At 48.4% G+C, this 27,251-nt stretch overlaps 2 protein-coding genes across 8 annotated transcripts in view; one reads left to right on the top strand and one right to left on the bottom strand.

The window, feature by feature from the left end:
- The window catches only part of PRPF31 (pre-mRNA processing factor 31), a 111,871-nt gene extending 110,743 nt beyond the window's left edge, over nt 1-1,128 (bottom strand). For 2 of the 3 annotated variants that reach the window (XM_063942846.1, XM_063942848.1), the window contains exon 1: nt 1,015-1,103. The gene's annotated coding sequence lies outside the window, so the exon portion shown is untranslated. Of the gene's footprint in view, nt 1-1,014 lie in introns of all 3 variants that reach the window. The other variant, XM_063942847.1, reaches the window with a different exon arrangement.
- Nucleotides 1,077-27,251, top strand: TFPT (TCF3 fusion partner). 5 transcript variants are annotated; one of them, XM_063942852.1, is made up of 7 exons: nt 1,090-1,170; nt 1,248-1,299; nt 1,570-1,816; nt 11,878-11,948; nt 24,666-24,735; nt 25,727-25,969; nt 26,513-27,251. In XM_063942852.1, exons 3-7 carry the CDS (start codon nt 1,580-1,582, stop codon nt 26,645-26,647), a joined length of 756 nt encoding a protein of 251 aa, XP_063798922.1. In that variant the 5' UTR covers nt 1,090-1,170; nt 1,248-1,299; nt 1,570-1,579; the 3' UTR covers nt 26,648-27,251. The 5 variants fall into 5 exon arrangements, with proteins under 5 accessions (XP_063798923.1, XP_063798922.1, XP_063798921.1 ...); XM_063942851.1 differs by having other exon boundaries at nt 1,248-1,303; XM_063942853.1 differs by lacking the exon at nt 1,248-1,299 and having other exon boundaries at nt 1,077-1,170.

Raw genomic sequence — 27,251 nt, 5'->3', positions numbered from 1 at the left:
CGGTATTACACAATTGGATGTTTTTGGTCTTTCTCCCATGTGTGTGGTGACACCTATGAGTACATAGACACACACATACCCAGTACATAAAGGATAAATTAGTAATATAAGATGTTAAACTCTACGCCTGGGCGTCCCCACCTGCAGGGCACCGGCTCTACGCCTGGGCGGCCCCACCTGCAGGGCACCGGCTCTACGCCTGGGCGGCCCCACCTGCAGGGCACCGGCTCTACGCCTGGGCGGCCCCACCTGCAGGGCACCGGCTCTACGCCTGGGCGGCCCCACCTGCAGGGCACCGGCTCTACGCCTGGGCGGCCCCACCTGCAGGGCACCGGCTCTACGCCTGGGCGGCCCCACCTGCAGGGCACCGGCTCTACGCCTGGGCGGCCCCACCTGCAGGGCACCGGCTCTACGCCTGGGCGGCCCCACCTGCAGGGCACCGGCTCTACGCCTGGGCGGCCCCACCTGCAGGGCACCGGCTCTACGCCTGGGCGGCCCCACCTGCAGGGCACCGGCTCTACGCCTGGGCGGCCCCACCTGCAGGACACCGGCTCTACGCCTGGGCGGCCCCACCTGCAGGACACTGGCTCTACACCTGGGCGGCCCCACTGCAGGACACACAATTTTAATCCAACGCAATTGCACAGCCGCTTCCGTGCGCTTGTGCAATTCAATACAATAATGAATTGGGCCTGTGTCAAAACATAAATATAAAAAGTCTACCCACTGCAGGACCCCAGCGCTACATCTGCACAGCCCCACAACAGGACACCAGTGCAACACGTGCGCAGCACCACTGCACAAACAGTTTACCCCCATAGCTAAGTATATTTTGAATCATTTCCTGGAAGAGCGTTCCTGCTGTGAATCACATATACAGGGTGCATATAGCGCCAACATGGCTCAGTGGCACCTATACAGTGGGCTCCCCAGCACTACACATCCAAGACCCCGGCTCTCAGGGCATGCTCAGGGTGAACCGAGCACGCTCTGCTGCAGAGTACCAGGTATTACCGTTATCCACAGACTCAGCGCTTTCCACTCCCACCTGCTGCGGCTACAGAAATATCTTGGTTGGGTGCTGCTGCAGCTATCTTTTACCGGAAGCCGGAGCGCGTAATGATGATGTCACTACCGGAACACACACTGCCGTTTCCGCCAGGAACTAGGGTTTGTTTTTTTGTTTTTTTTATTAACTACTAAAATAACTTTATTTAATCGGTCTCAGTACTGTAATTATGTTACAGGACTCGGATTCAGGAATGAGCTTTCTGAGTGGGGTGTGAGGAGCTGCAGCAGGTAGGTAGGTGATCGGGACTCTATTCTGCTACTGATACACCCTGCCGGGAGTAAACTCTTCTCTTTAGGCCTATTTTAGACTGCTACTCCATCTGGTGACTCTACCAGGTGATCCCTCAACCTTTCCCAATGTCTGTTGTCACCAAGTGGCGCTCATGTGGTTTATCTTTCCACCTAAACCTAATTAACTGTTGTTCTGTTGGTGAATCATATTTTAAAGCTGTTTTAAAACATAATACTAAATCATCACTCACCTTCTCTTTCCCAAAGATGTTTCATTATGGCTGCTGTGAGCTTTGAGGAGTTTTCTGTCCCGCCTGGGTCTGAGCTCGCTCTTCCACCGCTTTTTGGTGGGAACATCTTGGAGAGTGAACTAGAAACAGAAGTTGAGTTTGTTGATGGAGGCCTCAGCGGTGATAACATACAAGATGAGGAAGAGGAGGCTCAGCAGCGTATGAGGGAACTCAATAAAAGGAAGTTCCTTGCCTTGAACTGGCGCTGTAAAGAAATTGAGCAGGTGCGTACATGCCAACATGGGGACTTGTTCGTGTGGCATATGTCTAAATCCCATGGTAGCATGCTCACTGCATCTTTATCCCCAGTAATGTCCTTCAAACCATCTAATCCATATTATGTTTTAGCTATTCACAAAGAGACACGTTTGGTTGGAATTATTTTCTAAAATTAGTTACTCCAAAGGTACAAATTTGCAGTAAACGCATAACATCAAACAGTTGGCTTTCATCTGTATATTACAAGTTGCGTAATAAAAGGAAATGTCTAATTAGTTGATAAGGTTTTAGTGGAGAGTTGCACACCTGGCAGGAATACGATTTCCTGTCATTGGTGCGATATATAGGGTTGCCACCTCTCCCTGATTTCCTGGATTCTCCAGGATTTGGTGGCAACCCTCCAGGAGGCTTTTCCCTTCACCCAGATTCCTGGATTCTCCAGGGATAAGGGGACCCTGGGAGCACCAGCAGTGCTCCTTGGCAGCCGAGGTACTCCCTGAACTGCAGTGACTGTCTTGCGAGACGATGACGACATCACATCTCTCGAGACGATGACGACATCACGTGTCTCGAGACGATGACGACATCACGTGTCTCGAGACGATGACGACATCACGTGTCTCGAGACGATGACGACATCACGTGTCTCGAGACGATGACGACATCACGTGTCTCGAGACGATGACGACATCACGTGTCTCGAGACGATGACGACATCACGTGTCTCGAGACGATGACGACATCACGTGTCTCGAGACGATGACGACATCACGTGTCTCGAGACGATGACGACATCACGTGTCTCGAGACGATGACGACATCACGTGTCTCGAGACGATGACGACATCACGTGTCTCGAGACGATGACGACATCACGTGTCTCGAGACGATGACGACATCACGTGTCTCGAGACGATGACGACATCACATCTCGCGAGACTGTGTTCAGCCCAGACTGAGCCGAAGCTGCAATGACGCTGCCATCGGCAGCTCTTCCTCAACGTTTCCCCGGGCTGCGCCTGCGGGCCGCAGACTGAGCTGAAGCTGCCGTGATGGTGCCATCGGCAGCTTTTCCTCAGTGTTTCCCCGGGCTGCGGTGGTGAAGTAACGCCGGCCCGGTTCATGTGAGAAGAGCAACGAGAGCTGACAGGCATGTCACACATATTTTTAATATAATGAGCATGCATGAAACAAATAAATAAAGGCTCAAGTTATATATAGATATATGTATAGTTCTGCAGCAGGGTGCACTGGTATTCCACAGGGAAGCACATCGAGGTGTAGAGTTGGATCTTGATCTGAGGCACCAACAGGCTAAAGCTTTGACTGTTCCCAGGATGCACTGCACCGCCTCCTTTATAGCCCCGCCTCCAGGCATTGGAGCTCAGTTTGTAAGTTGGTGCCTGCAGTGCAGGCAGCTAACAGGTGGGGCTGCGTTAGGCAACCCTGAAAAGAGCTTTTAAAGAAGACTTCAAGGGCCGCAGCACTTTCTATGTCATTCTGACATGCTGTGCTGCGGCTCCATTGCCTCCCTCAGTGGTGCTGCATACTCCCGCGTCCTGGTTCCTGGGTACTTGAAGCGGGGACGCACCGGTTTCTAGGCACACCACCACTGCTGCTCTCCTGGATCGCGTGGCTGCATGACAGGGAGGAGGTAAGTGGGTCCCCCAGGTGGACCCGCCGATAATTCGTGATCTGGCCACGGTCCCAGGAGGCAGACCGCACCGCTGGTGTGGACACTGTGGCCGTACAGGAACCCCACTATATCCACCAGGGTAGGGAGCACAGGTCGAATTTACCAAAATCCGTTTGTAATAGGCTCCACAGTACCCGGTTGTGAAGTCCAGCAGAGGTGATAAGGCGCTGACCTGTAGCCTGTCCCCCAGCTATGGGCGCCATCTACTGCTAGTGTTCCCGCCATGGAGCTACATTTCTCTCTCCCTCACTCCCTGCTGAGATTTTGGCGCCATCTTCACTACTAGCTTGGCTGATCTCCAGGACTGCTGGGCTCTGTCTCCTCTGTAAAACCTCCTGTCTTCTCAGTGATGTGTATTTACAGACACTTAAGTATTCTACATGTCATTTTAGACAGTGTTAGTTAAGAACAAGTGTACTGCTATATGAATATTTAGTACAAGTATTCTGTGATATACATCCAGTGTTTTCTGTGCATTGTTATAGCTGTATACATACAAATCTATTTGTAGATTTACTAGTCCAGTGCAGTTTTAGTGTATTATATGTAATAATTTCTGCATTGTACCTGTGACTGAGTGTGCCTATAGCTGCTTTGTTGTTTCTATTCAGTGTATCACACGTATTGCTATCACAATATTCTGTACCCTGGTGGACTAAGTGCGTCAGGGTCTCATATAACATATAGTTTTCCGCAGGATATACTGTTTTGTATTTTTCATTGTGTGTTTCAGTCACCTCACCACACTTAAATCCTCTGTTTGTGCTCTGCATTAGCTGTCACGTACAGTACCACTGTGTTTTTTGTTGCAGGTATTGTGTTTGTCTGCCTATATTGTACTGCTACGCCCTAAGGCTACATTCCCAATAATGTCTGCTACACAGGGCGGGAAATCCGCAGACGTTCCTGCATCATGCAGTGCTGGTGCCACAGATTTGACTGAGGAAAAGGTTTCAGCTGAAGGTTCAGGTACTGCGTGCTCTACACCTTCCAGTCAGTCTGCAGCACCTGTGGTAAATCAAGACCCACCTTGGGCTGCATTTTCAAATATGCTGACTACGCTTGTAACACGGTTTACGCCCCCCTGTGGGACCTCCTGTGCCATTACACCCGCATATTGTCCCTGTAGTTAACCAGCCCTGGGTGGATACTCTGCCTACCCAGTTACAACAATTAAATCAATCTTTGGTTAGACAAAAACCTACCCCTCGCCCTGCTGGGACCAAGGGTTCATCGAAGCGGGCCATTTCTTCCTCATAATCCACTAATATTTTGGATGATTCTTCCGATAAGGATGGGGATTATACTGATCCGTCAGACACTGATACAGTTGTTTCTGATGAGGAATCTACAACTCAAGTTGATGTTCCTGACCTAGTGGAGGCTATCAAGCTGATTCTCCAAATTGATAACATTGAGCCCCCCGCTACGTCTAAGAAACCTGATAAGTTCAAATGTCAGAAGGTTACTAAAGTAGTTTTACCACATTCTGACCTTTTAATTGACATATGTCAGGAATCCTGGTCATCTCCAGGAAAGAAGTTTTCCCTGTCTAAAAAGATGATAGCTCGTTATCCTATCCCTGCGGAGTTGAGTAACAAGTGGGAAACTCCACCGTCGGGGGACTCTCATGTCACCCGTCTTGTGGTGTCATCTACTCTGCCTGTCACCACTGTCACCTCACTGAAGGACCGACAGATAAGCGCGTGGAGGGATGCCTGAAGTCTATTTACACTCTTGCCGGTGCTGTACATAGACCCACTATGGCTGCCTCTTGGGTGGCAAAAGGAATCGAAGCATGGGTTCAGGCAATTAAGGATGAGCTGCCTCAGGATTTTTCTGACACTGCCAGACAATATCTGTCGTATACCACAGCCTCTCACTACTACGTCTATCCTGGCTTGCCGGATTCTTTGGTTAAGGTCCCGGAAAGTGGACCTAGACTCTAAAAAGACCTTGGAGGTGCTTCCTTTTAAGAGAGACATACTATTTGGGGAGGATCTGCACAAGATTGTGACTGACTTGGCGACGGCCAAGACTGCGTTTCTCCCTAGTAGTATTCCTTCTGCTCCGAAGGCTAAGAGTACAACTTTTCATTCCTTTCGACCTCCACGTAAAGCAAAAGGTCAGGCGTACCCGAGACAAGCTCGTACTTCCAATACCACTAAGCCCAAATCTAAACAATCCTGGGCCGCCCGTCAGCCTGCTTCCAAACAAGACAAGCCTGCTGCATGATGGGGCGGGCCTCCCCCTGGGGACCCCAGGGTGGGAGGCCGACTTCTGCAGTTCGCCCAGGCCTGGTTAAAGACCACTTCAGACAGGTGTAGAATGGTATGCCGGCGGCCGAGCTCCCGGCAACCAGCATACCGGCGCCGGGAGCCCGACCGCCGGCATACAGACAGTGTGGCAAGCGCAGATGAGCCCCTTGCGGGCACGGTGGCGCGATACGCTATTTATTCTTCCTCCAGGGGGGTCGTGGACCCCCACGAGGGAGAATATCTGTCGGTATGCCGGCTGTCGGGATTCCAGCGCCGGTATACTGTGCGCCGGGGTCCCGACAGTCGGCAACCTGAAGACCACCCCTTTAGACGCCTGGGTGCGGGAAGTTGTCTCTCACGGGTACGCAATCTCTTTCAAGAGACGTCCCCCTCGCCAGTTCTGTTCAACAGTTATCCCCTCGGATCCGTTGAAAACGCAAGCTCTACACCTGGTTGTAAAATCCCTCCTGGACACAGGAGTGGTGGTGCCGGTACCTCTGTCCTAGAGAGGCAGGGGTTACTATTTGACCCTGTTTCTTGTTCCGAAACCAAATGGGTCTATCCTCAACCTCAAATCATTGAACAAGTTTGTGAGAGTGTCCAAATTCCGTATGGAAACCCTGTGCTCTATTGTGCTGGCCATGGAACCCGAGGACTATATGGTATCCTTGGACATACAGGATGCTTACCTGCACATACCTATTGCCATTTCACATCCGCAATGTCTGCGGTTTGCTATTGGCAACCTTAATTTTCAATTCCAAACTCTACCGTTTGGACTGGCCACGGCACCTCGGATTTTCATGAAGGTCATAGCCGTGATGACGTCTTTCCTCCGTCGTCGGGGAATCATGATCCTGGCGTATCTTGACGACTTGCTGATTCTGGCGAACTCCCAAGAGGTCCTCCTCAGTCAACTGGAGATGTCAGCCCAATTCCTACAAGCCCACGGGTGGCTCATCAGTTGGAAGACGTACTCGCTGGTCCCTGCTCGGAGTATGGTGCACCTTGGGGCGCAACTGGACACACACAGTCCAAGAATGTTTCTGTCTCCAGAAAAGGTCCTGAAACTTTAGGACAAGATCAGATACTTCCTCTTTCTTCCGTGAGTGTCAGTACACTCGACGATGCAAGTACTAGGCATCATGGTGTCTGCTTTCAACATGGTAGAGTACGCTCAATTTTATTCCCGACTTCTGCAGAGGTTAATCCTTTCCAAGTAGGATGGCCTGCCTCATCGGATCAGATCTCAAATGATCTCCTTGACTCCGGAGGTCCGTCTCTCACTAAGCTGGTGGCTAGAGGATCAACAATTGAGCAGGGTCCGTCCCTTCTGGATCTCCAACTCTGTCCTTCTAACAATGGATGCCAGTCTGCGAGGTTGGGGCGCGGTGTTGGAGCAACACTCTCTCCAGGGTTGGTGGACCAGGGAGGAATCTCTCCTCCCGATAAACATTCTGGAACTACGGGCAGTGTTCAATGCGTTGACACTGGCCCTGCCTCTGTTACAGAACAGGCCTGTTCAAGTACAATCAGGCGCCACCAGGGTGGCGTACATAAATCATCAGGGCGGCACTCGAAGCCGCATGGCAATGATGGAAGTGTCAAAAATCCTCCAAGGGGCTGAACGCCATCTGCCAGCCATGTCGGCAGTATTCATTCCGGGAGTCCTCAACTTGGAAGCGGACTTCCTCAGTTGTCAGGACGTGCACGCCGGAGAGTGGAGTCTTCATCCAGAAGTCTTTCAAGTCCTAGTGGACATGTGGGGCCTACCAGATGTAGACCTGATGGCTTTTCGACACAATCACAAGGTTCCGGTCTTTGGAGCAAGGACAAGGGATCCTCGAGCAGCGTTCGTGGATGCACTGGCAATTCCATGGAACTTTCGGCTGCCATACGTGTTCTCTCCAATGTCACTCCTGCCCAGGGTAATACGGAAGTTCAAGCAAGAAGGAGGAATACTACTTCTAGTCGCTCCAGCGTGGCCCAGACGGCATTGGTTCTCAGATCTGCAGGGTCTCTTGATGGAGCGTCCTCTTCTACTTCCTCAACGCCCAGACCTCCTCGTTCAGGGCCCTTGTGTCTATCCGGACCTGGCCAGACTGGTTTTGACGGTGTGGCTCTTGAAGCATCACTCCTGATAGCAAAAGGATTCTCTGAGGCGGTCATTTAAACTATGTTGAAAGCCCGTAAACCTGCTTCAGCTCTGATTTATTACAGGGTCTGGAATTCTTACTTTACTTGGTGTGCTACTAAGAATTATGATGCATATGCTTTCAAAACTTCCAGGCTTTTGGCTTTTCTACAACAAGGCCTAGACTTGGGCCTGCGTCTAGCCTCCATCAAGGTCCATATATCTGCCTTGTCAGTGTGGTTTCAGAGAAAAATTGCATCTCTTCCTAACGTTCACACTTTTACTCGGGGTGTTCTACGGATTCAGCCTCCTTACGTCCCTCCTGTGGCTCCGTGGGATGGCTGTTGTTGAACTTCTTGAGTCTGTGGACCTTAAATGCCTTACCCTTAAGGGCGTGTTTCTGTTGGCTATTACCTCTGTTAGGAGGGTGTCGGACTTAGGTGCTTTGTCCTGTCGTCCACCCTTTCTGATTTTTCACCATGACCGGGCAGTTCTTCGAACTCGCCCAGGTTATTTGCCTAAGGTGGTATCATCTTTTCACTTTAACTAGGAAATTGGTTCTGGCCTTCATCTCTTCTGGTTTGTCCTCCAAAGAGCGATCTTTGGATGTGGTACGGGCTCTCCGTATTTATGTGAAAAGGGCTGCCTCTATCAGGAGGTCAGATTCCCCTTTTGTCCTTTTTGGTTTTCACAAACGTGGCTGGCCTGTGAATAAGCAAACCTTGGCCAGATGGATTAGAATGGTGATTGTACAAGTCTATGCGCAGGCTTGTCTCCCAGCTCCTGCTGCTATAAAAGCCCATTCTACTGTCTGTTGGACCTTCTTGGGCGGCCCGCCGTGACGCGTCCGCAGAACAATTGTGCAAGGCGGCTACGTGGTCCTCAGTGAACACGTTCATCAGATTCTATGCCTATGATACTTCCGCTTCCCAGGATGCTTCCTTTGGATGCCCTGTTCTTGTGCCCGCTACAGTGCGTCCCCTCCCATGAGGAACTGCTTTAGGACATCCCCGATGTTATTCCTTGTAGAATACCAGTGTACCCCGCTGCAGAAAAGGAGATTTATGGTAAGACTTCCCATTGTTAAATCTTTTTCTGCGAGGTACACTGGTTTCCACAGGGCGCCCACCCTGACGCACTTAGTTTCTTTGGCTTTATGTAGCATTAGCCGCTAGTCCCTTCTCCTGTCGTGAGAATGTGGGTCTATGTGACTAACATCTACCGTCTCTATTACTTGCTACTGCATTGGACTGGTAAACAAAACTGAGCTCCAGTGCCTGAAGGCGGGGCTATAGAGGAGGCGGTGCAGTGCATCCTGGGAACAGTCAAAGCTTTAGCCTGTTGGTGCCTCGGATCAAGATCCAACTCTACACCCCGATGTTATTCCCTGTGGAATCCAGTGTACCTCGCAGAAAGATTTATCAATGGTAAGTCTACCATAGATCTCCTCCTTCTCCTTCTTCCTTTTTTTTATTTTTTTATCACTAATAGACACCTTTTAGTAGTACATTTGTTTGTTTATCCTGTTGAAGCTTGATATTGATTAGGTTGTGTGCAACACTTACACTTCCATAGTTCTTCCCTCTTTCACACAATCTAGTTTTAAGTCACCAAATGCCTGTAGTTTATCGAAGTGGCGACTATTATATTCCTATTTATATAGATACACTCACTGGCATTTCTATCATGGGTGCAATGTGTGCGGTGCACACAGGCCCCTGGGTCCAGGGAGGGCCCACACCGCACACTTGCGCATGCGCAGTAGATTCCGGCATATTGCTGGAGCCTGCGGCGCTGTGGAGAGGAGGGGGCCCACCCGGAGTGTGCACACGGGCCCCCTCCTCTCAAGACGTCTCTGGATACATTGATTCATTTAGATTGTTTGTACGTAAAATATTTTCTAAATATGGTACATCATTGTATTTACACGAACATTGCTTGGTGCCGTGGGGGGTTGGAATTGGGGAGTGGATCTCCAGGAATCGATGACGCTTGAGGTGGCAACCCTAGCAATATACGATTCCAGAAAGGCACATTACAGCTGCTGGCTTTGCACTTTTACCTTTGCATCCCAGACGTGCAAGGGCAAACTTGTGATATCATCACTACCATACTGATAACGGTGCAGCTGCGATGTACACTGCTCAAAAAAATAAAGGGAACACTAAAATAACCCATCCTAGATCTGAATGAATGAAATATTCTTATTAAATACTTTGTTCTTTACATAGTTGAATGTGCTGACAACAAAATCACACAAAAATTATCAATGGAAATCAAATTTATTAACCCATGGAGGTCTGGATTTGGAGTCACCCTCAAAATTAAAGTGGAAAAACATACTACAGGCTGATCCAACTTTGATGTAATGTCCTTACAACAAGTCAAAATAAGGTTCAGTAGTGTGTGTGTGTGGCCTCCACGTGCCTGTATGACCTCCCTACAACGCCTGGGCATGCTCCTGATGAGGTGGCGGATGGTCTCCTGAGGGATCTCCTCCCAGACCTGGACTAAAGCATCCGCCAACTCCTGGACAGTCTGTGGTGCAACGCGGCATTGGTGGATGGAGCGAGACATGATGTCCCAGATGTGCTCAATTGGATTCAGGTCTGGGGAACGGGCGGGCCAGTCCATAGCGTCAACGCCTTCGTCTTGCAGGAACTGCTGACACATACCAGCCACATGAGGTCTAGCATTGTCTTGCATTAGGAGGAACCCAGGACCAACCGCACCAGCATATGGTCTCACAAGGGGTCTGAGGATCTCATCTCGGTACCTAATGGCAGTCAGGCTACCTCTGGCGAGCACATGGAGGGCTGTGCGGCCCCCCAAAGAAATGCCACCCCACACCATTACTGACCCACTGCCAAACCGGTCATGCTGGAGGATGTTGCAGGCAGCAGAACATTCTCCTTGGCATCTCCAGACTCTGTCATGTCTGTCACATGTGCTCAGTGAGAACCTGCTTTCATCTGTGAAGAGCACAGGGCACCAGTGGCGAATTTGCCACTCTTGGTATTCTCTGGCAAATGCCAAACGTCCTGCACGGTGTTGGGCTGTAAGCACAACCCCCACCTGTGGGCGTCGGGCCCTCATACCACCCTCATGAAGTCTGTTTCTGATCGTTTGAGTAGACCCATGCACATTTGTGGCTTGCTGGAGGTCATTTTGCAGGGCTCTGGCAGTGCTCCTCCTGTTCCTCCTTGCACAAAGGCGGAGGTAGTGGTCCTGCGGCTGGGTTGTTGGCCTCCTCCACGTCTCCTGATGTACTGGCCTGTCTCCTGGTAGCGGCTCCATGCTCTGGACACTACGCTGACAGACACAGCAAACCTTCTTGCCACAGCTCGCATTGATGTGCCATCCTGGATGAGCTGCACTACCTGAGCCACTTGTGTGGGTTGTTGGGAGGTCATACAGGCACGTGGAGGCCACACACACTACTGAGCCTCATTTTGACTTGTTTTAAGGACATTACATCAAAGTTGGATCAGCCTGTAGTGTGTTTTTCCACTTTAATTTTTGGGTGACTCCAAATCCAGACCTCCATGGGTTAATAAATTTGATTCCCATTGATAATTTTTGTGTGATTTTGTTGTCAGCACATTCAACTATGTAAAGAACAAAGTATTTAATAAGAATATTTCATTCATTCAGACCTAGGATGTGTTATTTTAGTGTTCCCTTTATTTGTTTGAGCAGTGTACATCGATTTGAATATTATTCCCACCTTTTTGTGCAATATTTCCCCAAAGAAAGGACCAAATATGAGAGATAGTTATACAGTGGCTAGTGTAATGTGTTCAGTATGTACAGTAAGGACATTTATATAAAGTAAATATATGCCCTGACATGACATGCCTTACCATCAGCCATGTGTTAAACTAGGTACACACTATACAATTATCTGCCAGATAATCTGCCAGATCTAGCTGGTTGGAATTAAAATTTGCTAACAGTCCTTTCTTGCTGTCTTTTAAGGTCAATGAGAAGATTCTTAACAGACTTCACCAAGTGCAAAAGATAACACGGAGGTTGAAACAGGAAAGAAGGTTGGTAGTTATGGGCAAGAATGGAGTTGACTTTTTCTGACAAAGTCCCCAGTCAGTATGGAAATATCTGATTATTTGAACAGATGGATGGATTACAGTAGACTGGACCACTCTGTGGGCCTGGTTCATATTTGTACGCAATCCCAATGGATTGCGTACAAATACAATGTTTGGGGGTCTGCGCAGATGCAAGACCTGTGCTTGTGCAGAATGAATCTTGCGATGTCACTCGCAGCCCCCTGTTATCATTTGGGAGTGTCGCCCTGTTTTGAAGGATTGACAGGTCCTTCCGGGACCCGGTGTTTGGATCCTATGGCCAGCCTGCACAAGCTTAGGCTGACTAGTGCCTGTAACCAGATGCAGCACTCAGCTACTCTCTAATGCTAACAGGAGGCATCTATCTCCTACAGACGCCTCCTGCTGCATTACAATATTACTCCAATGCAATTGCACAGACGCTTCCTTGCACTTGTGCAATTCCATACAAACATGAATTGGGCCTGTGTCTAGACATGAATACCAAAAGTCTACCCACTGATTTCACGCACCACACAGATTACTATCATTTTATTGTTTTATCTATAAAGTGTTGACATTGAGCCTGATTCAGAGATGTACTCAAACCCAATTTTTTTGAAAGTTATTACCGGTGGCCTACGCCTGTGCATAGGTCGCACTGTGTACGTGTCGCCATGGTCTTGCAACGGTGGTCGCCGAGAGGATTTTACAGAGACCATTTGGGAGGGGTGTAGTACGGCTGACCGGCGGTCTCCTGACCGCCGGTCAGCTTACCGACGCCGGGATCCCGGCGGGGAGGGGGGGGTGCAGCAAGCCCCTTGCGGGCTCGGTGGCGACCTATGGGTGTCGTGGACACCCACGAGTGGAAATAGTCCCTGTTGGTTGGCATGCCGACCATCGGGACAGTGACCCGTCGGGCTGGTGGAGGAGGTCATGTGACTGTCGGTCAGCTGACCGGCGGTCACATGAATACCACCCTTTGGGAGAGGTAATGGTGAGTGGCAGCAAAAATGCAGGTGTGTCACAACCAGTTTCAGTTACTGCTTACTGCCTGTGATCCCATACGCATTAGAAATATCTTTGGTGTCTTGTATCCTGTGGCCATGTTGCATCGCCATAAGGCTACTTATATAGAGCCTTATATGCAATGCTGATTGTGTCTGTACGCAAGCAGCGGATAAGAGATGATGATTATGGGTGTTATCTTTACAGCTCCCGGTGGCTGCGACATTTGCATATCTTTGCACAGCCACTGAGTACAAATTTGCAGCTGTGAATACATTTGCATACATCTCTAAATCAGGCCCATATAATGCAGAGTTTTACAATGAAGGGATCATGACACCGACAAGTTACATAGAATAACAATGGTAAAGATGGTCCTGCCTAATCGAAGGTGTGGGGAACACTTGTTGCATTTGGTAGCTGGCGTGATGATTGTAGCTGCTGTGGGGTAATATGTGTGTGGCTATTGTAAGACTGCAGCATTATCATATATCTAAAAGCAATGTCTTAATCTTGCTATTTTATTATTGCGGCCACATGCCTACTCATATATCCATTTAGCTGAACTGCCAAACAACCAGATCGTTATTGCATTTGGACCAAACGTCCAGGTAGCAAGGATTCTAAGGATGGCTAGTGGAATGATGCTAGCTCCGTGTCCTCCACTGAACGTGGCTTCTGATATACAGAATGTCAGACATGAATGTTGTTTTGAAGTCTAGGCTACAATATTAGACCGGTTTAGTTAGAGACCATCATGTTGATGACCAGATATATAATTTATAAGTAACTTATAAAACTGCACCATTTATCATGTAACACTTTCTTTTCTCTAGCATCCTTAAGGGATATTGGGGACACATTAGTACGATGGGTATAGACGGTTGTGCTGGCTCCTCCCCTCTATGCCACTTCCCCCCCACCCCACAGGCAGTTTAGAAAAAAGTGCCCTCAGGAGAGGATGCACATCTCTGCAGCTCCAGAGAGTTTTCTTCAGTTTCTTTTCAATCTTTGTTATTTTTGGTATGCTGTTTGGGCAACAGCATACCTGCACCGTGGGAGTTGGGAAGGGGGGGGTGTCACCGGCCTTGCGAGGTGTCAGTGCTGCTTCCCCGCTGCAGGACCACTGTCCTGAGAGGTTGTTTGTTCAGTGGGGCACTGCGCCTTAACTGTCGCAATTGCAGCACGCCCCACATCCCTAACATTGTCTGAAGGTGACATCAGTGGTGAGTACAGACCGGGGGCCTGCTAGGGGGGTCCCCCGGTTCCAGGTGCTGCTGACACGCAGGGGAGGCATACGGGACCCTCCTGGGGGGACCCGCTATAGCCCCCTGTGTACACTGGCAGCGGTTAGTGAAAAACCTTGTATTTATGTGTTGTTTTTACACTTTTGGGAGACATTGCCAGTATAAACAATTATGAGGCTTCGGCGCCATTGTGGGGGGCGGAGCTTCCTCAGAGCGGGCTTAGCTTCATTTTGGCGTCTTCCTCTGCACAGCTGCAGCAGCAGGCGCGCACAGCTCCTCCAGACAAGCAGGAACACGCTGGAAACTTGGTACAGGGTGTATCTCAGGGGGAGAGCCTCTATTGTGCACAAGCTATGTCTCAGGGGGAATATATATTTATGTATAACATACTATTTACAGTGTTTCACTGAGTAAAAATCAGCTAACAGCCTCACTGGGGCTGGGTAGCTTGGTGTGCTGGAGCCTTCTCTCTCCCCCTCACATACAGTAAGAGCAGGCTTGTTTTACACTTGTCTGTGTGTATGTATATGTCTGTGTTGTTACTCCAATCATGGTAAAACACAAGTTGTGCAGTGTGTGTAGCACCAGATTCTCTCCTCTATCCTATGACTCCATTTCATATGAGCAATGTAGTACATTCTCACAAATCACTGAAAAGGCTGTGGGGGAGTTCCTGGCTTGGTGCAATCAAAAATATGATGTCTGATATGTCATCTCCGCTCACTGCAAATGCCCATAAACATAAAACGCAACAATTACAACAGGCTGTTGCAGACCTGGCAGCTAGGGCGGATACCCCTCATCACCCCATATCTACGGGTCCCCAAAAATATGGATTATCTGCATGCTCTCAGATTCTGAGGAAGAAATACAGGAGGATGGGGAGGAAGTGGACCCCATTGTTGGGGATCCCTCTTCTACACAGGGTATTGAACCCCTCATTCTGGCTATACGGGATGTGTTAAAACTCCCTCTAGAGGACGCTGCAACTCCGCAGCCGTTTTTTCTCACACAAAACAAACTGAGTGTTACTTTCCCTGATTCTACAGAATTAGAGGACTTATTTGAGTCAGTGATGAGCGGGTTCGGTTCCTCGGAAACCGAACCCCCCCCCCCCCCCGAACTTCACCCATTTTACACGGGTCCGAGGCATACTCTGATTCTCCCGTATGGCTCGGTTAATCCGAGCGCGCCCGAACGTCATCATCCCGCTGTCGGATTCTCGCGAGATTCGGATTCTATATAAGGAGCCGCGCGTCGCCGCCATTTTCACTCGTGCATTGGAAATGTTAGGGAGAGGACGTGGCTGGCATCCTCTCCGTTTATATTGTTGATGCAAATATTTGTGCTTATTGCTTAATTGTGGGGACTGGGGAGCAGCTGTATTATATAGGAGGAGTACAGTGCAGAGTTTTGCTGATCAGTGACCACCAGTTTTATCCGATCTCTGTCTGAAAAACGCTCCATATCTGTGCTCAGTGTGCTGCATATATCTGTGCTCACACTGCTTTATTGTGGGGACTGGGGACCAGCAGTATTATATAGGAGAAGTACAGTGCAGAGTTTTGCTGACCAGTGACCACCAGTATTATACGTTGTCTGCCTGAAAAACGCTCCATATCTGTGCTCAGTGTGCTGCAAATATCTGTGCTCACACTGCTTTATTGTGGGGACCAGCAGTATTATATAGGAGGAGTACAGTGCAGAGTTTTGCTGACCAGTGACCACCAGTATATATAGCAGTACGGTACGTAAGGCCACTGCTCTACCTACCTCTGTGTCTTCAAGTATACTATCCATCTAGATTCTATACCTGTGGTGCATTTTAGTTTTGCAGTTTGCTGACAGTGACCACCAGTATATATGGGTTCACTACGGCTGGCCGGCGGTCGGGCTCCCGGCGCCCAGCATACCGGCGCCGGAAGCCCGACCGCCGGCTGACCGACAGTGTGGCGAGCGCAAATGAGCCCCTTGCGGGCTCGCTGCGCTCGCCACGCTACGGGCACGGTGGCGCGCTACGCGCGCCACACTATTTTATTCTCCCTCTATGGGGGTCGTGGACCCCCACGAGGGAAAATAAGTGTCGGTATGCCGGCGGTCGGGCTCCCGGCGCCGGTATACTGAGCGCCGGGAGCCCGACCGCCGGTATACAGAAGACCACCCGTATATATAGCAGTACGGTACGGAAGGCCACTGCTCTACCTACCTCTGTGTCGTCAAATATACTATCCATCCATACCTGTGGTGCATTTCAGTTGTGCGCAGTATATATAGTAGTAGGCCATTGCTATTGATACTGGCATATAATTCCACACATTAAAAAATGGAGAACAAAAATGTGGAGGTTAAAATAGGGAAAGATCAAGATCCACTTCCACCTCGTGCTGAAGCTGCTGCCACTAGTCATGGCCGAGACGATGAAATGCCATCAACGTCGTCTGCCAAGGCCGATGCCCAATGTCATAGTAGAGAGCATGTAAAATCCAAAAAACAAAAGTTCAGTAAAATGACCCAAAAATCAAAATTAAAAGCGTCTGAGGAGAAGCGTAAACTTGCCAATCAGCCATTTACGACACGGAGTGGCAAGGAACGGCTGAGGCCCTGGCCTATGTTCATGGCTAGTGGTTCAGCTTCACATGAGGATGGAAGCACTCATCCTCTCGCTAGAAAAATGAAAAGACTTAAGCTGGCAAAAGCACAGCAAAGAACTGTGCGTTCTTCTAAATCACAAATCCCCAAGGAGAGTCCAATTGTGTCGGTTGCGATGCCTGACCTTCCCAACACTGGACGGGAAGAGCTTGCGCCTTCCACCATTTGCACGCCCCCTGCAAGTGCTGGAAGGAGCACCCGCAGTCCAGTTCCTGATAGTCAAATTGAAGATGTCAGTGTTGAAGTACACCAGGATGAGGATATGGGTGTTGCTGGCGCTGGGGAGGAAATTGACAAGGAGGATTCTGATGGTGAGGTGGTTTGTTTAAGTCAGGCACCCGGGGAGACACCTGTTGTCCGTGGGACGAATATGGCCATTGACATGCCTGGTCAAAATACAAAAAAAATCGCCTCTTCGGTGTGGAATTATTTCAACACAAATGCGGACAACAGGTGTCAAGCCGTGTGTTGCCTTTGTCAAGCTGTAATAAGTAGGGGTAAGGACGTTAACCACCTAGGAACATCCTCTCTTATACGTCACCTGGTCCGCATTCATCAGAAGTCAGTGACAAGTTCAAAAACTTTGGATGACAGCGGAAGCAGTCCACTGACCACTAAATCCCTTCCTCTTGTAACCAAGCTCCTGCAAACCACACCACCAACTCCCTCAGTGTCAATTTCCACCTTACACAGGAAAGCCAATAGTCCTGCAGGCCATGTCACTGGCAAGTCTGACGAGTCCTCTCCTGCCTGGGATTCCTCCGATGCATCCTTGAGTGTAACGCCTACTGCTGCTGGCGCTGCTGTTGTTGCTGCTGGGAGTCGATCGGCATCCCAGAGGGTAAGTCGGAAGACCACTTGTACTACTTCCAGTAAGCAATTGACTGTCCAACAGTCCTTTGCGAGGAAGATGAAATATCACAGCAGTCATCCTGCTGCAAAGCGGATAACTCAGGTCTTGTCAGCCTGGGTGGTGAGAAACGTGGTTCCGGTATCCACCGTTAATTCAGAGGCAACTAGAGACTTGTTTGAGGTACTGTGTCCCCGGTACCAAATAACATCTAGGTTCCATTTCTCTAGGCAGGCGATACCGAAAATGTACACAGACGTCAGAAAAAGAGTCACCAGTGTCCTAAAAAATGCAGTTGTACCCAATGTCCACTTAACCACGGACATGTGGACAAGTGGAGCAAGGCAGACTCAGGACTATATGACTGTGACAGCCCACTGGGTAGATGTATTGCCTCCCACAGCAAGAACAGCAGCACCGGCACCAGTAGCAGCATCTCGCAAACGCCAACTCGTTCCTAGGCAGGCTACGCTTTGTATCACCGCTTTCCATAAGAGGCACACAGCTGATAACCTCTTACGGAAACTGAGGAACATCATCGCAGAATGGCTTACCCCAATTGGACTCTCCTGGGGATTTGTGACATCGGACAACGCCAGCAATATTGTGCGTGCATTACATCTGGGCAAATTCCAGCACGTCCCATGTTTTGCACATACATTGCATTTGGTGGTGCAGAATTATTTAAAAAAACGACAGGGGCGTGCAAGAGATGCTGTCGGTGGCCCGAAGAATTGCGGGCCACTTTCGGCATTCAGCCACCGCGTGCCGAAGACTGGAGCACCAGCAAACACTCCTGAACCTGCCCTGCCATCATCTGAAGCAAGAGGTGGTAACGAGGTGGAATTCAACCCTCTGTATGCTTCAGAGGATGGAGGAGCAGGAAAAGGCCATTCAAGCCTATACATCTGCCCACAATATAGGCAAAGGAGGGGGAATGCACCTGACTCAAGCGCAGTGGAGAATGATTTCAACGTTGTGCAAGGTTCTGCAACCCTTTGAACTTGCCACACGTGAAGTCAGTTCAGACACTGCCAGCCTGAGTCAGGTCATTCCCCTCATCAGGCTTTTGCAGAAGAAGCTGGAGACATTGAAGGAGGAGCTAAAACAGCGATTCCGCTAGCATGTGGGACTTGTGGATGGAGCCCTTAATTCGCTTAACCAGGATTCACGTGTTGTCAATCTGTTGAAATCAGAGCACTACATTTTGGCCACCGTGCTCGATCCTAGATTTAAAACCTACGTTGTATCTCTCTTTCCGGCAGACACAAGTCTGCAGAGGTTCAAAGACCTGCTGGTGAGAAAATTGTCAAGTCAAGCGGAACGTGAACCGTCAACAGCTCCTCCTTCACATTCTCCCGCAACTGGGGGTGCGAGGAAAAGACTAAGAATTCCGAGCCCACCCGCTGGCGGTGATGCAGGGCAGTCTGGAGCGAGTGCTGACATCTGGTCCGGACTGAAGGACCTGCCAACGATTACTGACATGTCGTCTACTGTCACTGCATATGATTCTCTCACCATTGAAAGAATGGTGGAGGATTATATGAGTGACCGCATCCAAGTAGGCACATCAGACAGTCCGTACGTATACTGGCAGGAAAAAGAGGCAATTTGGAGGCCCTTGCACAAACTGCCCTCCCTCCAGTGTGTACTCCGAAAGAGTGTTTAGTGCAGCCGCTCACCTTGTCGGCAATCGGCGTACGAGGTTACTTCCAGAAAATGTGGAGAAGATGATGTTCATCAAAATGAATTATAATCAATTCCTCCATGGAGACATTCACCAGCAATTGCCTCCAGAAAGTACACAGGGATCTGAGATGGTGGATTCCAGTGGGGACGAATTAATAATCTGTGAGGAGGGGGATGTACACAGTGAAAGGGGTGAGGAATCGGAGGATGATGATGAGGTGGACATCTTGCCTCTGTAGAGCCAGTTTGTGCAAGGAGAGATTGATTGCTTCTTTTTTGGTGGGGGCCCAAACCAACCAGTCATTTCAGTCACAGTCGTGTGGCAGACCCTGTCGCTGAAATGATGGGTTCGTTAAAGTATGCATGTCCTGTTTATACAACATAAGGGTGGGTGGGAGGGCCCAAGGACAATTCCATCTTGCACCTTTTTCTTTCATTTTTCTTTGCATCTTGTGCTGTTTGGGGACAATTTTTTTGAAGTGCCATCCTGCCTGACACTGCAGTGCCACTCCTAGATGGGCCAGGTGTTTGTGTCGGCCACTTGTGTCGCTTAGCTTAGCCATCCAGCGACCTTGGTGCAAATTTTAGGACTAAAAATAATATTGTGAGGTGTTCAGAATAGACTGAAAATGAGTGTAAATTATGGTTATTGAGGTTAATAATACTATGGGATCAAAATGACCCCCAAATTCTATGATTTAAGCTGTTTTTGTGTTTTTTTTTGTAAAAAAAACACTAATCCAAAACACACCCGAATCCGACAAAAAATTTTCAGGGAGGTTTTACCAAAACGCGTCCGAATACAAAACACGGCCGTGGAACCGAATCCAAAACCAAAACGCAAAACCCGAAAAATTCCCGGTACACATCACTAATTTAAGTTAGCCTGGAAAAATCCAGATAAAAAATACCAAGGGGTAAATTTACTAAGGTGGGAGATTTTTAGAACTGGTGATGTTGCCCATAGCAACCAATCAGATTATATCTATTATCGTCTAGAAACAGCTAGACAAATGTTAAGTAGAATCTGGTTGCTATGGGCAACATCACCAGTTCTAAAAAAAACTCCCACCTTAGTAAATTTACCCCCAAGTGTCAAAAACGATTTTTGCACACTTTCCCATTTGCTCCTGAAGGCAGGAAATTCTGGGAAGTATCCCCAGCTGTGGACATATCAGTCTCTCGCCTTTCTAAGAAGGCGGTACTCCCTGCTCCGGGTTCCTTTACCATAAAGGACCCTGGGGATAGAAAAATAGAGACCACATTGAAGTCTATTTATACAGCTGCAGGTTTTTTATGCTTGCAAGACTCGGCATGTTTACACTGGAAAAGAGATTAAGAGGGGACATGATCAACATCTACAAATATATAAGGGGACAAAATACAGATCTTGCGCAGGACCTGTTTTTGGTTAGATCAACACAGAGAACTCATGGACACTCGCTCAGGTTAGAGGAGAGAAGATTCCGCACAATACGGCGTAAAGGCTTTTTTACGGTAAGGACGATACGTGTTTGGAATTCCCTGCCTGAGGGAGTTGTAATGGCCGACTCAGTCAACACCTTTTTAAGAATGGGTTAGATAAATGCCTAATGGATAAGGATATCCAGGGTTACGGGGCATAGTCACGCACTATGGTTATTATAAAAAAGAGGGGTAAAATGTAACGACAGTCATCAACATCAGTCAAAATTTTATACAAAATAATCCTTCATAGGAGACCACAAATAGGTTGAACTCTATGGACAATGGTCTTTTTTCAACCTTAGATACTATGTTACTATGTCTCAAAGACCGGTCATAGCAGGTTGCTGGATGACACATGCCATTCATACATGGGCCTCTCAGGGAATAGTTCCCTGGTTACTACGGTGACTCTCGTAAAACACATCCAGGACACTGCTCATGTGCTGTGTGACTTTCTCAAAGAGATTGGCAATATTAATGCTAGGACCACTGCCATGGCAGTGTGTGCGCGCAGGACCTTGTATTTGCATCAGTGGGTTGTGGACGCAAGAATCCAAGCGCAATGTGGAGTCTCTTCCCTTTTCAGGGGAATGGCTCTTCGGGGGTGAACTGGATACGTGGATCTCTAAGGTTACTACGGGGAAATCCACATTTCTCCCCTCTGGGGCCCCGCCAGCTAGAAGGACCTACCCTCGGCCATCTACTCAGTCCTTTCGTTCCTCCAGATTTCATTCTAGGGCCAGCAGTGCCTCCAGTGCAGCTAGAGGCACCAGAGGTAAGCCTAAGAAATCAGCCATTGCCGGCTCTCAGGAACAGAACACCAGTTCAGCTTTCACTAAAGCCTCAGCATGACTGTGCACGCCCACCCTGAGGGAATCTCGAGGTGGGCGCTCAGTTGCATCACTTCAGCCACATCTGGGACAGTTCCTGCCGGGATGCCTGGGTAAGAGATCTCATCTCTCACGGATACAAGCTGGAGTTTTCAAATCAAGCTTACCAGCTTTGGAGGATATGCGTGTTACGCTGCTGCTGGCCATCGAAAAGTTGGCTCAGTCACAATTCATTGTTACAGTGCCACTGCAACAACAAGGCCAAAACCAGACGGGTCGGTAAGACCCATTTTGAATCTGAAGTCCTTGAACCCTTACCTGAAGGTTTTCAAGTTCAAGATGGAATCTTTACGAGCAGTGATTGCAGGCCTGGAGGAACGGGAATTCCTGGTTTCCCTGGATATCAAGGACGCATATCTTCATATCCCGATTTGGCCTCCTCAGGCTTGTCTGAGGTTTGCACTGCTGAACAATCCCTACCAGTTCCAGGCGTTACCCTTCGGTCTGTCTACGGCCCTGCGGGTGTTCACGAAGGTGATGGCGGTCAAAATTGTCCCTTACCTGGATGATCTCCTGATAAAGGCAGAATCCAGGGAGCTTCTAATGCTCCATATAGTTCGCACTATCCAGCTTCTGTCATACCATGGGTGGATCCTCAATTTACAGAAGTCCCACCTGGAGCCACCTCAGTGGCTCCTGTTCCTGGGAATGCTACTGGATACTGTGGCACAAAGAGTGTTCCTCTCAGAGGAAAAAGTTAAAACACTCCAGGAAATGGTCTGCATGGTTCTCCGACTTGCTCGAATATCCATCCATCTTTGCATACGATTGTTGGGGAAGATCGTGGACTTGTACGAGGCAATCCAGTATGGAAGATTCCACACCAGAACATTTCAGTTGGATGTCCTGAGCAAGTGGTCCGGTTCACATCTTCAGATGCACCGGATGATTCAACTGTCGCCTCGGGGCAGGATTTCACTCCTGTGGTGGCTGCAGTCATCCAACCTACTGGAAGGCCGAACCTTCAGGATTCAGGATTGGATCCTTTTCACAACAGATGCAAGTCTGAGAGGATGGGGTGCTGTCACTCAAGGGGCTCAGTTCCAGGGCAGGTGGTCTGCCCAAGAAGCTCTACTTCCGATCAACATTCTGCAACTTTAGGCAATCTACGATGCTCTGATTTCAGTCCTCTCTTCTGCTCAAGCATCAGGCGATCCAGGTTCAGTCGGACAACTCCACGGCAGTGGCGTATATCAATCGACAAGGAGGGACAAAAAGCAGGGCCTGCATGCGAGAGGTGTCAAAAATACTCCTCTGGGTAGAAAGAAATGCAAGAGCACTGTCCGCAATCTTCATTCCGGGAGTGGACAACTGGGAAGCGGACTTCCTGAGTCATCATGATCTCCACCCAGGGGAGTGGGGACTACACCTTCAGGTGTTCCACCAGCTCATCAACCGGTGGGGTTGCCCACAAATCGACATGATGGCGTTTCACCTCAACAAGAAGCTTTGCTACTATTGCTCGCGAACCAGGGACCCTCAGGTGAGCGCAGTGGATACACTAATGTCGCCTTGGCCGTATTGGCTGGTCTACCTGTTTCCTCCAATTCCGTTGCTCTCAAGGTGCTAAAGCGAATCACACCATGTGTACTGAAGAGGATCCTGATTGCCGCCGATCTGGAGAAGATATGTCTCTTGGTGCGAGGAACGCTCGTATCCGCCTGCGGAGTTACACTTGGGACGTTTCCTCTGTTTCCTGCAGGCTGGTGTGGATAAGGGCTTACGTCTGGGTTCCATTAAGGTCCAGATTTCAGCCCTCTCTCAATTTTCTTCCAGAAGAAATTGGCAGTGTTGCCAGATGTTCAGACCTTCTTGAAAGGGGTGCTTCACATACAACCTCCGTTTGTGCCGCCCACGGCACCTTGAGATTTGAATGTGGTGTTGAATTCTCTACAGTCTTCCTGGTTTGAACCTCTGATGATGGTGGAAGACTGATGTTACTGGCCCTGGCTTCTGCTAGACGTGTCTCAGAATTGGGTGCTTTATCGTGTAAAAGTTCGTATTTGGTCTTTTTCGAGGACAGAGCCGAGCTCCAGACTCGGCAGCAGTTCCTGACGAAGGTTGTCTCCGCATAACATTGAATCAACCTATTGTAATTCCATCCAGTTCTGGTGTTTCTGCTCCTTTTGGAAGCCTTGCCTGTTCCACAATCTCTGTAGGCCCACTCTATAATATCAGTGGGTTCTTCCTGGGCGGCTGACAGTGGAGTCTCGGCCCTGCAACTGTGACGAGCTGCTACCTAGTCAGGGAAGAACACTTTTGTGAATTTCTACGGTTTTGATACCCAGGCCAAATGGGATACCCAGTTTGGGCATTCAGTACTGCAGCAGTCTCCACGCATTCCCGCCCGTTCTGGAAGCATTGGGACATCCCCATCGTACTAATGTGTCCCCAATATCCCTTATGGATGCTAGAGAAAATAGGATTTTAATACCTACCGGTAAATCCTTTTCTCGTAGTCCATAAGGGATATTGGGCACCCGCCTCGGTGCGGTCACTTTTCTGCAGGTTATCTATTGGTGGTTTCCTGTTCAGCTGTTGCTATTTGGTTGCCAGCTGTTGCTGGTCTTATCTGTTCAGCTGTTGCTGTTTTTGTTGCCAGCCATTGCTGGTCTCGTTCGTGTTGTTGGTGTACTTGTGTATAAATCTCACCACTGTTTTTTGTTGCTAATGATCCTTCTCTTGAGTATGTCCTTTCTCCTTTGGGCACTGTTTTACCTATAACTGCCTGTGGGGGTGGCATGGGGGGAGGAGTCAGCACACCCATTTGAAGAAATTTAAAGTGCACTGGCTCCCTTGGACCCCATCTATGCCCATCGTACTAATGTGTCCCCAATATCCCTTATGGATTACGAGAAAAGGATTTACCTGTAGGTATTATAATTCTATCTTTTTTTCTTAGATGTCTGATGAAAGTCTTGGATTCCTATGGAGATGATTATAGAAAGAGCCATCTTACCTTCTTGCTTGTGGTAACATTTACTATTCTATATAACCTATACACATGTATTCCCTCCAATGCCTCTCATGTTCCCTGTTCTAGCATCTGATGGGGTTCTCCCTCGGCTGTTAGTAACCTCTCATGTTTCGCCCTTGCAAGTCCTTGTTGAAGCTTTATATGGTCCTATCCTGAAAACAAATAGGGTCTCAGTATGAGTGGTATTCTTCCTCCCTCTCCTTCTCGTACTTTGAAGTCCACTCCATTCATCTCTTGGCTCCTCTTTCTTGTTGTTGTCACTTATTGTCCCTTGTCCCCAAGCCCAGTCTCCTAATACCTTGATAACTTCATTGCATGGCTCGCATATTTCCTGCACTTTTATTTATTTACTAGGTAATTGTAACTTTCCCAGTGCCAACACCACTGCCTCCCCCAAAACATTGTTTGCTTAGAATCCCTTGAATTCTTCCTGTGCATTTCCCTTATACTGTGATGACTCTCCTTTTACCTTTTCGAATTCAGTCTAGTTTCTCCAAATCTAGCCTTTACCTCATATTACCTCTTATAACTGTCTGGAAATAGGGTGTTCACATTTTAGTTAAATTAATGAGGATAGGTAGAGGGTTTGCCGATGCAACTGCATAGTTGAGCGACAAATGCAAAGAAAAACTCAAATAAGACTTAAAAAGGATTTAGATCAACACGGAAGTAATAATTTATAAAAATTTGTGCACAGGAACAAATGCGTTACTTTAATAAACATTACTATGTCTGAAAGGGTCTTCATCCAAAAGTTCATAAAGAAGTGCATATATGCCTCCACTTATACCATTGGGACACTCTTCCATTGGCAGTCAGTGGATGATACACATGATGCTTCTCCCCCGTATATCTATAAGGTTCTCTGGCCTGGCTAATTGTACCAAGATATCTGAAAATACATGAAAAATACATCATACTACTACTTACACATTTTTACAACCGTTCCATATAATTCATAATTAAGTTTTTTTTCTTTTTTACAGGATGAGGACACTCGCACATGTAATACACCAACCCCTGCAAATTCTGAAAATGAACACCCAGAAAATGAGGACCTCTCAAGGTGTCTGTCTGGGCCACCCCTTGGGTTAGAGGCTACTAGTCCAGAAAGTTCCTCTCTTGCAGAAGGACCTCCAACTAAGAGGAGAAAAAAGTACAAAGAGGAGAAAGACCTTGGAAAAAATATAAGCCCATCTCTTCTTCCAACAGAGCCACTGCTAGCACAGGTAAGACAATCCTATCAATAGATGAACATCCCTCAATGGGCGGGATGTACTATCAATGATCGCGGGTCATCGCCTCTCATCGCAGGACACCCATCGATGCCAGGGGTGTCCTGCGATCAGTGATGGTCCGCAGGAGAGGGTTTGTGGTGGCTTCCGTCACCTCCCAGCCGTGGGAGGTGACGTGTGCAGGGAGTACCCGTGATCCTTCTCCCCCCTGCAGCCAGAAGGAGACCAGGCTGTGCTGCAGGGGAGAAGGATGAGGGGGGGCCGGCGGGGAGGGAGGTCATCGTGACCAGCGCAGGTTGGCGGCAGCGATAAGAAGCCCATAGGCTTCTACAGGGTATTGCCATCAAAAGATGGCGATACCCCTGGCGGCGTAAACCTGGCGGTGGGCTCTTAGTACATATGAAAATGCGGTAAAACCTCCGAAAATGGGGGATTTACTGCATTTTCCCTTTAGTACATCCTGCCCAATGTATGTTATTTATGTACTCATTGCTCCCAATAGGCCAATATTACCTATGTATTCATTGCTTTCTACAGGTGAAGATAGAAGAGGATTATCTGTGTGATGGGGACGAAGAACTCCCTCTCAGTTGGCGTCCCCTCAGCCCACGAGATAAAATCCTTCAGTACACAAAATTCTCCAGCCCTGGACCCTGCCCTGACTTTGATTAATAAACCTAGCAGTTGCCTCCTTCCACTGATAAAATGACATTTAGTCTGTTGGGAACAGTGGTAATCTGTTGATACAATAAAATGTATTTATTTATGGAAGCTACAAAGGTAGGTTTCCTTTGTTTAGTAGAAAATGTGATCTGGATAAAATAGTTAATTGGATACTTAATCCAATTATTATCATACTGAGATGATCTTCCAAAACCCAGTTACCAACTGCACATTCCTACATTTTACAAACTGCTGTGATCATGTCAGAATCTTTTCACAAGAGAACTGTTAAAAATTAAACGATTTAGTTTCACCTACGTTCCTCAACTATCTAAGCAGTGTGGCTCTCCTGCCAGGCCCAATGTGCACGCTCATAACACAGCATGGAGTCTATAAGCTGCAGAGTAGTACTTACTGCAGAGTAGCTCGCTTTCATTCTGCTAATTAAAATTACCGTTAAATGTAAGTCCTTTTTACGTAGAATATACTATGGAAAGAAAAAAAAAAGGTTTCCTTTAACAATGAAGGATATCATGCTAGAGCAGATTGTAAATGGATATACCTGCTAAAGATCTGTATGTAATAAAGAGGTTTTATACTTTTTCATTGTAAA

Source organism: Pseudophryne corroboree, chromosome 10 (genome assembly GCF_028390025.1).
Source record: "Pseudophryne corroboree isolate aPseCor3 chromosome 10, aPseCor3.hap2, whole genome shotgun sequence".
Lineage (NCBI taxonomy): Eukaryota > Metazoa > Chordata > Amphibia > Anura > Myobatrachidae > Pseudophryne > Pseudophryne corroboree.
Note: the sequence above shows the minus strand (reverse complement) of the source record. Positions and strands in the feature narration are given on the sequence as shown.

What these genes read in the sequence shown, in the direction of transcription:
- TFPT (XM_063942853.1), top strand. Translation starts at nt 1,580, where the DNA reads ATGGCTGCTGTGAGCTTTGAGGAGTTTTCTGTCCCGCCTGGGTCTGAG. An exon ending in GCTGTAAAGAAATTGAGCAG is followed by an intron (nt 1,817 to 11,877) that starts GTGCGTACATGC and finishes CTGTCTTTTAAG; the next exon opens with GTCAATGAGAAGATTCTTAA. An exon ending in CAGAGCCACTGCTAGCACAG is followed by an intron (nt 25,970 to 26,512) that starts GTAAGACAATCC and finishes TGCTTTCTACAG; the next exon opens with GTGAAGATAGAAGAGGATTA.